At 30.9% G+C, this 11,290-nt stretch overlaps 1 protein-coding gene across 1 annotated transcript; it reads left to right on the top strand.

Annotated features, from left to right (window-relative positions):
• Positions 1–1,736: 1,736 nt before the first annotated feature.
• Positions 1,737–4,832, top strand: LOC145555619 (putative indole-3-pyruvate monooxygenase YUCCA4). Its single transcript, XM_081617363.1, has 4 exons — positions 1,737–2,449; positions 2,982–3,230; positions 3,436–3,558; positions 4,314–4,832. Exons 1-4 carry the CDS (start codon positions 1,805–1,807, stop codon positions 4,485–4,487), a joined length of 1,191 nt encoding a protein of 396 aa, XP_081473489.1. The 5' UTR covers positions 1,737–1,804; the 3' UTR covers positions 4,488–4,832.
• Positions 4,833–11,290: the final 6,458 nt, after the last annotated feature.

Below are 11,290 nucleotides of genomic sequence, written 5' to 3'. Positions count from 1 at the left end.
ACAACCTATATCGTAATTTAAATAAAAAATCAACTCTTAAAACAATGTATATAATAGATTAAATAAGCTATCAATCACTTTTTTACATGCATATCAATATGTCATGCTTGATAAAAAGAACGTCATGAATCATCAAAATACACCTAATTATGCTAATTAAATTTTTATATTTTTCTGTAACGATTAAGACACATATAATTTTATGAGTGAATTTCTACTAGAGCTTAATCAACGAAGAATGTCCAAATTAATATTTTTTTCCTTGTTTTGACGGCATGGTGGCATGGTATTTTAGAACTGTGCTTTGTCAATTAATTTGCCATCATTTATCGCATCTATTTCATCTCTCTTTCTCTTGTGTCAATTTACATGACATGCATACGTAAATTGATGAATATTAGTGCCAAATACTCATATACAAAGTATATTTTAGTGGTTTGACTCAAGGATAGACCGATTCAATCAAGCTCTAAACAACGTATTGTGGGGCGTGTTTGACAACAATTTTAAAATAGTGATCAGCATATATTCCTTACCAAATAGTTTATAGTTACAATAGTTTTAGATCAAATTTTGTCAAGCAAATTTTGTACAAATAATACTTCTTAATCTCGCATAGCTTTCTTTCTACTACCTCAAAACTTCAAACGAAACTGTTTTCAATTTGCTAATGATCTTCGTATTTACTTAACTTTTACGGAGTACAATGTAATTTTTAACACAAAAGAGGACTTTTACAATGTACATCGGTAATTTTTCTATCTTGTTATCAAATTATTCTCTTTGAGGGTTTGACAAGTTTCATTTTAAAAAAATGGGCCTATATTTGGGCTTTTTCACACGCACATGCAACAATTTTAGTTTATTCCTGAAGCTATGCAGCATGTTGCATGCATGGTAGATTGGCATCACATAAAGTCCTTGAAGTCTATGTAGCAAGAATGGATTGTTACAGGGAGACAATGATGTAGACGAAACTTAATCTCTTGGATAACATGTTTTAAAGCTTTAGCCAATTAAAGAAGTTTATATTAGTTGTTTATAGATAAGAATACTACACAACTACACATCTATTAATTACAATCGTAAAATGACAAGATAACTTATGATAATTTCATAATTTATGAAGAAAAAAAAAATTACATAAGCTCTACAAAGTAGTATAACCCCTTCTTGATACATATAGAAGCACAAATTTTATAACTAATGAATCGTATGTCGTGTCTAAGAAAACATAGTTTCATAACTTAAAGTCGTGTATAACCAAGATTTATGCACGTAAGCACAACAAGAAGGTACATTAGAACTCAGCATGAAATAGTGTCACGCACATATGTACTAACCTATGAGAGATGTGACCACACTTAAGTGATTTAACTACTTAAGGCTAACATAAGATTTGGTTTGAAGATCTCTTTACCTCTTTAGCTTCCCAATAACAAAAAATGGAGCTTGAGTCACACATTCTTAAAATGAAAGTGGAATATACTTATAACAAGGCAAAAAAAAAAAAAAAAAAAAAAATGAAAATCCAAGACATAATAAAAAATTATAAATACATAGTATAAATATGTATTTATACCTCTTCACTCTCTCCTCAAATCTTCCCAAGAAAAAAACTTCAATTTCCCTCTCACTCTCACTCTAAAAATCTAGTGAGAGAAAATCACAAACAAAAACACACAAAAAGCCCAAATCTTTCACCTTAATCTTCACGCCTTACTCTGTTTTTTCCCCAAAAACAGAGCATTTTAATTGAAAATTAAGGGTGATTAAAAAACAGAGCAACCCAATTCACACAAAAATGAATTGTAAAAGTGAAGAAGATGAAACTACAAAATTAGCAACAAAAATGGTGGAATTTCATGGTCCTATAATAGTCGGAGCAGGGCCTTCAGGCTTAGCTGTCGCGGCGTGTTTACGAAAACAGGGGATTCCTTCATTAGTCCTTGAAAGATCAGATTGCATTGCTTCATTATGGCAGCAAAAAACATATGATCGTCTCAAACTTCATTTACCAAGAAAATTTTGTGAGCTTCCATTAATGGGGTTTCCCAAAGATTACCCAAAATACCCTTCAAAAAGACAGTTTATTTCATACATGGAAGCATATGCTGCATTCTTCAAAATCTCCCCTGTTTTCAATCAAGAAGTTGAGAGTGCCGGTTTCGATACAGATACTAGGGTATGGAGATTGAAGATTAAAGATATCGAGTACATTTCGAAATGGGTGATTATTGCAACTGGTGAAAATGCAGAGCCTTTGATACCTGAAATTCAAGGAATTGAGAAATTTCAGGGGAAATTTTTGCATACTAGTTTGTATAAATCTGGAATTGAGTTTAAAAATCAAAGGGTTTTGGTAATTGGGTGTGGAAATTCTGGTATGGAAGTTAGTATGGACCTTTGTAGATACAATGCTATGCCTTTCATGGTGGTTAGAAACTCTGTAAGCCCTTTCTCTCTCTAAAAAATATCAACTTTCTCTCTCTAGAAAAATTAAAATTAAATTTTTAGTCTGTAAAATGAATTTATTTTGAATATTTTGAAAAATATTTTATGGGGTTTGACTGGTTGACTTATTTGAGTTTGCATTGAATGTGTTTTTTAAATGTGATTATTTTACTTTGGTTGTGTTAAATTATTATGTCTTTGAGATTATTGTATAAATTGTACTATTAAATCATAATAATATTGTTATGCTTCAAATGTTATAGAGTGTATTTTGGCCAAAAAGAAGAAAAAAAAACCTTATCTTGATTATATGGTCCATGAAATTAAAGCAACCATCTTTTTTGGCTTTGAAATTGCATATATACAAGTATTACATTTTGAATTTTGATGCTCCTTATTTAAAAATTGTGTACATATCTTAATTAAAAAAAAAAAATTGTAACCCATTTGATATTAGAATGTTTTATATGCTATAATAAAGTTGTAGTTTGGCATACTAATTGTTGTTTGTTGGTGTAAATTTGTAGGTGCATGTTTTGCCAAGGGAAATGTTTGGCTTCTCAACATTTGGTGTTGCAATGGCTTTACTAAAGTGGCTACCTTTGAGATTAGTAGACAAGTTTCTATTATTAGTGGCGAATCTTACCTTAGGTAACACGGACCGGTTAGGCCTACGACGGCCAAAAACCGGTCCGATTGAGCTTAAGAATGCCACCGGGAAGACCCCGGTGCTTGACGTGGGTGCACTTTCGTTAATCAAATCAGGAAATATTAAGGTACTACAAATAAACATGAAAATTGTCGCTTTCTCACTAATTATTTTCATTACTCCATACCAAGTACTAGTATGTTTTAATCTGTGTATCGCACGTACTTAAATACTAGTACAAAAGGATGAAAAATTAGTTTTAAAGTAGTTATGACGTGTTATTTTCATGCTAATATTTTTTGTTTTATTAATAAAAAAATTTTATTTTATAGGTGATGGAAGGAGTGAAAGAGATTACAAAGAATGGGGCCAAATTTATAGATGGTCAAGAGAGAGAATTTGATTCCATAATCTTGGCAACTGGATATAAGAGCAATGTGCCCTTTTGGCTCAAGGTAAAATTCTCTTATTACTTGTAAAGTGTACTCCCTCTGTCTCGCAATATACCCAGCTCATATTTTTCTACTTATCGTGTCTCAATTTACTTGCCCTATTTCGTTATAAGTATTAGTATGTAAATAGAATCGGGGAAATTAAATGTGTTAATTTTTTTATTGTTTTGTGCATTTTTATCCTTATTCTCATCCTCATCTATCGCTTTCTTTCTTACACAACTGGTGACAGTACCCTACAAAACGTTATTTTCCTCTCTATCTTAGAACAAAGGGGAAATTCAGACACTGCATATTTGTATTATACCATATACTCTTTAATTAAGACAAAATTTTCCTCTACTAGGGGAATTTTTTTCATACAAAAAAACAATAAAAATGAAAATCTGGTTAAATTCTCCTATGATGTGTACCTTTCATCTTGGGATCTCTTAATTCTCCCATCCCTAAGGTGAAATTATATTTTTTTTTTAGATAAAAAAAAAAGGGAAATTTGAGACTGTTCTTTTTGCCTTTTTGCTACTTGCCTATTTTCGTAATTGTTCGATTTTGGGGTTAAAATTGTTAATCGTAACGTTTTTTGTACATGTTACACGTAAATTAAAATTGCAGTTACGTACACCCTAGCAAGGTGTCGGAAATTACTATAATATGCGTGATTGATAAAATATTAAATCAATCTTGAATTTCAATCATCAGTTTAAATTTTTTAATCGCGTGAGATATTAATTGTGTGTGTTTTATGTTATGAAATGCAGGATTGTGAGTTTTTTAGTGATGATGGGATGCCAAAAGTAGCATTTCCAAATGGATGGAAAGGAGGGAAAGGATTGTATACGGTTGGATTCACGAGAAGAGGTTTGTTGGGGACTGCATCGGACGCTGTTAAAGTTGCTCAAGATATTGCTCATCAATGGAATCAACGGTCATAATTTATTGTTGAGTAAATAAATTTTCAACAAGGCTAGTACTAGTTGTAGTAGGAAATGAGCGAGGGTTTTGAGAAAAAGTATAACAAAAAAAAAAAGAAAAATAATTTGAGGAAATAAAGTGTTTAAATTTTGAGTGGTATAATTTGGCTTTTTTTTTTTTTTTTTTTGGGAGTTAGTCAATTTTAATTGGTGTCTTGTAAATTCATCCAATTTTGCAAAGGCTGATGTACATCTTTGGATTAGTGTAGGTTTTTAGTTTGTTTTGCTTAGCAATGTAATATAAGATTTTCACAGAAATTGCATATTTTTCTTTTAATTACTTCTTGCATATTTATTGGACCTTAAATAATTCAAATAATTAAGCTTTGTAAAAGCATTATAAAGAAGTACAAAGTATAATTAAATGAAGATGATCAACAAACCCTTGCACTAAGCAATCTAATTTTACATACATACCCCTTTCCTTATGCATCGATCTACCTCTATAGCGATGTTAATTAAAACGTGCCTTCTTGGAACTGAACTGAATTTCAACGTAAGAGAACAGATCTTAAATTGAGCTGAACTGAACTGAACTAATTAGAGCTGAATTGAATTGAAAATGATCTTATGAAAACAAGCTCTTATATTCGCCTTTCTATGGTGATGATACAATGTGAAAAGCGACGTTTTTTGTAAAATATTTCTCAACTTACATTAAGCAATAATCTAAGTATGTACTCCCTCCGTCCCTAAATTAAATTCCTCCTTTCTATTTTCGGTATTCCAAAATTACATTCCTCCTTTCTATTTTTGGTAAGTGTTTTTTAGTAAATCAACTCTCTTTTTCTGTTTTATATTTAATGCTTTCTCACTCATCCTTACCTAATCTCACTCATAATAATCCTTGTGCCACATTACAATGAATATGATTGGTTAAAAATTTACAATTAGGAGCATGTGATTGGTCCTTTTTTTTTTTTTGCAAAGGATTAACTAATCTATCTTTGTACTTCCCATTGCATTATCTAATTATTGTTATTTGTCTTATTCTTCTCTCCTTAATTTCCGTGTAAATTTCCATAGAGTAATGTAATTTAGGGACGGAGAGAGTACCTTATTGCTACTGCTTCCTTTGTGTATTAATCTACTCTTCTATGGTGATGTTAAAATGTGAAAAAACAACATTTTTGGTAACACATATTTCTCAACTTGCATTAAGCAATAATCCAATTATGAACCAAATCTTTCTAATTCCTAACCTTCCTTTGTGCATTATTGATTTGCTTCCACATTTGCCTATCTTCAGTCTTCACTTGTGTTCAAAAAGGGAAAAGTTACAATTTTTGTGACATATTTCTCAACTTGTTTTAGTAGAATCTTATGTTAAATGAACACGTTAATGCATTTTTAGATCCTTACAATTGCATGCTTTGTGTCAATATTCGAAAATGATTTTTGTGTTTCATGTTTCTACTCCACTACCTAGATTCGAGAATATTTCTCGCGTTTTTCTAGTCCACATCCTTTATTGCACATAATCTTCTATCCCCAAAGTTAGAAGTCTTGACCTAATCTTGCTTACTAGGAATTACTATTAGTAAAATTTCTATTATTGTGGTAAATATCCATTTATGAGTTCAATCTATATAAATCAATTATGTTAGGATCAATTTTAGAAAATAATTCTAATCTTAAAAGTTTTGCTTCCACATGTAAAATGTCATTTATATCAATATATCCTGTTAAAAAGTAGCTCTAATACCAAAAACATTACTTCCACATGTAAAACATCATTTATATAATAATAATAATAATAATAATAATAATAATAATAATAATAATAATAATAATATACTTCATATCTTGTTAGAAAAAAGCTCTAATCATAAAAAATTTACTATACTTAGGGTATGTTCTCATTGACTGAACTGAGCTGAACTGAACTGAAATGAATATTATAAAAGAGAAGGAAATTAGGAGCTGAACTGAACTGAACTGAATTTCAATGTAAGAGAACAGGTCTTTAAGTTCAGTTCAGTTCAACTCTAATAAGTTCAGTTTAGTTCATATCTAATAAGTTCAGTTCAGTTCAGCTCTAATAAGTTCAGTTCAGTTCAATTCAGCTCAACTCAGTTCAATCAATGAGAACAGACCCTTAAACATATTGGTATATCTTGTTCAAGTACTAAATTATTTCCCAGTATCCGCACAATAGCTACTGAAAAGGTCAAAATTAACACACTAATCAATGCATACACTACTAAACAATTTGACCATTGTCAAGTTAAATTAGCATGGAGAATTTATATTTCATTAGACACAATTCACACAAAGTATTACCCACTTATTTATTTATTTATTTATTTAATTTAATTTTTTTTGGCATTGAATATCTTGGATAAAGTACAATGTTGAATTGCATCATGCGTGCGTGGTCTACGGATGTCTGTATCAAAGTCAAGGCTTTAAATTAAAGATCATTGAATGAACTGGCAGATGCCTAAAAAATGTACTGCATGCTTCTACCTATAGCTCTTTAAATTTGGACTTAACTTGTACTCTATTAATTGTACTATTATTATTGCAACAAACACCTACATATCTATCTATTGTATGTTGTGGATCTAAATGCAACTAACTAACGTTTTCAATGTCATTTCTAGCTACTATCCTAGGTTTGATTTTCCTAAGAAATCAGTCTTATTTTTGCTACCTTTTCATTTGATTGATGATTACTAAGCTAGCTAGTGCACTTGGACTTCGAAGATCCACAAGACTATGTTGTGTTTAACTTTGATTTGTAAACAAATTTCTATAGTTAATTAGACTATTAATGTGTTGTCGAGGTGCTAGAGCTAGATGACTATAACATTAGCTAGCTAATTGATGAGCTATATATCAATGTCTTTGTACTAGGATGGAGAATTTTATGTGTGTATTACTTTATGACTATCTAATCATCATCATGATATACAAATTAAATAATGTATGTAGCAGACGTTCTACAATAATTCTCAATGGTAGAGGTGTTAAAAATGAATAAAAACTACAAGTACGTAGCATCCTTGTGGCGGCCCTTAACTAACCTATATTTGGCTTATTTGTAGCCTTTAAAGTAGATGGATACTATTGTATGTATATCAAAATTAAACTAGCATACCATGTAGACGGATTAAAGTAAATGTTAAAAGATAATTTTGGAGATTATAGCTAGTCAAACGTAAACACTTTAGCTTATTATTAAGAATTCATAGGACTCCGTTATAAAGAGATTTCTATGGCCTAACCATAACATACATAATTCTCAAATCCGTAAGCCTCTTAACAAATACTTCGTATGAATCTACTTTGTTATCCATATATAAATGAAGTGAAGAAATCTCACTTCCAACAACTAAGGCCCTGTTCTTTTCAGCCTAATTTCAGTTCAGTTTAGTTCTCAATTTCCTTTTCTCATAAGATATTCAGTTCAGTTCAGTTCAGTTCAATTTAGCTCCAATCAGTTTAGTTCAGTAAATGAGAACAGTTTTTAAGTACAAATTTTATTTTAACTCTCAAAGTTATCCAAATATATGTGTCTACTATCCAACCAAAATCATAGAATAAATAACAAATTTATCATGCATTGAGCTATAATAAAACTAACTTCAATTGATTGTATATATGAGTATATGAAGTATACCAAGGTCCTAAAGATGGGCCGCAACTACATACATAATGGTCAGCGGACGATATATTAATAATAGTATAATAAGTTTCCAATAATTTTGAGAAAGCAATACTTCGTAAATATGTGTATGAAATTATTGCAAGTAACAAAAGTGAAGCTTTTCAGAGTAAGATTTTTTTATGACGCAAATATCTCCTTTTTAAGGCATTGCTTCCTGCAGTTTCTTAGTGCCAGTTTTTAAAGTTTGCCTCAAAGCTTGGGAAATTCTCTCTTCCTTTTGTTAAAATAAAATATAAAAAAAAAAGTTGAAAAATAAACATATTTGTTGGCTATTCTTGGTGTAGTTTTACCACTAGTAAAAGCTGCAAAATATGAGATAAAGATCCTAAATTTGGTACTACCACGAGGACCTTACGTTTGCATGCAGTTTATATGTATGGCTACTTTTTATTGGCGGTTAATTCGGTTAATCATTTACTGAATTGTAGTTGAATTGGATCTATAGCTCTACTATGTTAAACAAGCTAAGGTGTGATGTACTCCCTCCGTGTTTTTTTAAATGATACATATTGATCGGCACATAGTTTTAGGCAATTTAATTGACTTAAATAAAATAAGAGGTAAGTAGGGTAGTGGAGTATTAAAAAATTGTTAAAGAAAGATAGTGGGGTTAATAGTTTATTGAAAAGTAATGAATGTGAGAGGAAAGATATAATAAAAAAGTAGTAGTGGGTTTGGGTGGGGGCCATGAGAGGAGAGAGATATAATATTTTAATGTATTGTTTTGCCAAGAAAGGAAATGTATCACTTAAAAAAACACGGCCGAAAATGAAAAATGTATCACTTAAAAAAACACGGAGGGAGTAGTTGGTGAGTAATTCTCTTGTAATCTTGAGGTCATAAGAATGCGGTGTTTGGAAACGAAAATCCCTTAGCGCCTTTTCAGTTCAGCTCCTAATTTTCTTCTCTCGTAAATAATTCATTTTACCTCTATTTAGTTTAATTCAGCTCAGCTCCAATCAGTTCAATTCAGTCTAGCTCCTATTTTTCTTCTCTCATAAACAATTTATTTCAATTCAGTTCAGTTCAGTTCAGCTCCAATCAAGTCAGTTCAGTAAATCAGAACAGACCGTTAGTTACCCTATCCCCTTCCTCTTAAATATCTAACTAGTAAATACAAGATTGAAAAATTGTGATAGTTAAGGTCTAGTCAAGGTTCACTTTATCTTTAAAATTATGTTTTTTTTTAAAAACCAATCTTTAAAATTATGTAAAAACAACTATATATGCAATACTAATAAAGCTTCTTTTTCCTAATTTTCTTCTAAATCTAATTGAAGTTCTAATTTATTGACTGATCATCTTTAATGTGATAGTCATTTTTTAATCATTGATGGTTAAATTAGTTCATCATTAATCCTGTATGGCTACTACATTGTTCGATTATGTATTTGCATTATCCATTAACTAGTAATTTAATCGATACTGATGTGGTAAGTGAAAAAACCTCTTAGAAATTTATACAGTACTATTGATAAGATCCTAACTAGCCCGGAGTCCGATACATGGTCCTATGTTCACATACAGTAGCCCCAAGGCCAAAACATGGTCCAAGTACATAGAGAGCTAGGAATAAAAAGAGAGAAAAACAAAGATTAAAATGAAGCAAGCAAGCAACTTAAGGCCTTAATTTAGGGATGGAATGAATTGAGGGGGGGACTCACAACTTCACAAGGTAATCAGTATGTATGTATGTATGTAGGACTGACTGAGTCAGTGAGCAACTTCATCGATTGAGTCAGTGTAAGTAGAGCATCTCTCTTCACATATATATACAGTATTATTATTTTATGTATTCACAGAACAGAAGTATATGTATGTATGTATGTATGTAATAGTGTCATTCTCACATGCAATCTGATTATATTATTGAGACAATGATGGGCCTCTGACTTATTTATCATCCTTTCTTCATTTCGTCCCTTTTGTTTTTCGTACTAACACTCTTCTTTCTCCATCAATGACGTTTTCATGATGCCATTACTCACCCCCACTCTCACTACACTTCTCATCTTATACTCACTGCCGCCAACCAATCATGCATACATTCATACCATCAACAATATAATCTACCTTAAATTAGGTTATTATATATTAATCCTAATGATATGTATGGGATTAATTGGTCGGTCATGCACTAAGGACGTGTTTTGATTTATTGAAAATAACATAACTGATTGGAATTGAACTAAACTGAATTGAATAGAGCTGAAATCAATTGTTCATGAAAGAAGGAAATTAGGATCTGAAATGAAGTGAGGTACGTGAACTGAATTGATTGGAGCTGAATTGAACTAAACTGAACTAAAAATTAGCTTAACAAAACAGACCCTACGTTGTCTATGTGTAACGAACCACATAAAAGATCGATCCAATATTATCTTACATGTATTCCTGTTTTGTTTTTAAAATTAATGTCATAGTTAACTGAAACACTTATTACATATTAGTTTAACTAAAACATCTTAATTGTGGGTATGTTTTGATTTACTGAATTGAGCTGAATTGAACTAAAATGAACTTAATAGAGTTGAAATGAATTGTTTATGGGAGATGAAAATTAAAAACTGGAGTGAAGTGAATTAAAATTAAGCTCTACAGAACAGGCCCTGAGAATCGTCATAAAATTAACTCTGACAACTTTAATAAGTTGATCCTCTAATAAGTAATAAGTACTCGATTCGTTACACCGGAGTATATAATAGTATAATAGCATAGCATAACAATCATAGAGTAGTTAGACCTTTAGGTATGGCGGAAGGGATTAGAGTCGCTAGCATGCATGAATAAACATAAAACAAAATTGTTATAACTATGTGAAAGAAAAACTAACATTATTATTCTACTAATCTAGCTAGTTGCGCTAATAAATTTTTGGCTAATTATAGATTTTGTGTTAAATAGCCCATCTATTAATTCATACGAATTTGATTCTACTAGGTTTAGGCGTTTAGCAAGGAAGAGTGTTAGATTCGGTTACTTTAGATCCGGTCCAATGCAACTTAGATTGTATCTTCCCAAATTGGAAAAAAAGAATGTTATAGAAATTGAGGTCCAACCTTTTCAAATCTATGCAAAATTATTTGTCCTC

The sequence above is a fragment of the Chenopodium album genome, chromosome 8 (genome assembly GCF_948465745.1).
Source record: "Chenopodium album chromosome 8, dcCheAlbu1.1, whole genome shotgun sequence".
Lineage (NCBI taxonomy): Eukaryota > Viridiplantae > Streptophyta > Magnoliopsida > Caryophyllales > Amaranthaceae > Chenopodium > Chenopodium album.
Note: the sequence above shows the minus strand (reverse complement) of the source record. Positions and strands in the feature narration are given on the sequence as shown.

Bases quoted from the DNA above. Each gene is read 5' to 3' on its own strand.
- LOC145555619 (XM_081617363.1), top strand. From the start codon at position 1,805: ATGAATTGTAAAAGTGAAGAAGATGAAACTACAAAATTAGCAACAAAA. The intron at 2,450-2,981 runs GTAAGCCCTTTC...GTAAATTTGTAG, and splicing joins TCATGGTGGTTAGAAACTCT to GTGCATGTTTTGCCAAGGGA. The intron at 3,559-4,313 runs GTAAAATTCTCT...TATGAAATGCAG, and splicing joins ATGTGCCCTTTTGGCTCAAG to GATTGTGAGTTTTTTAGTGA.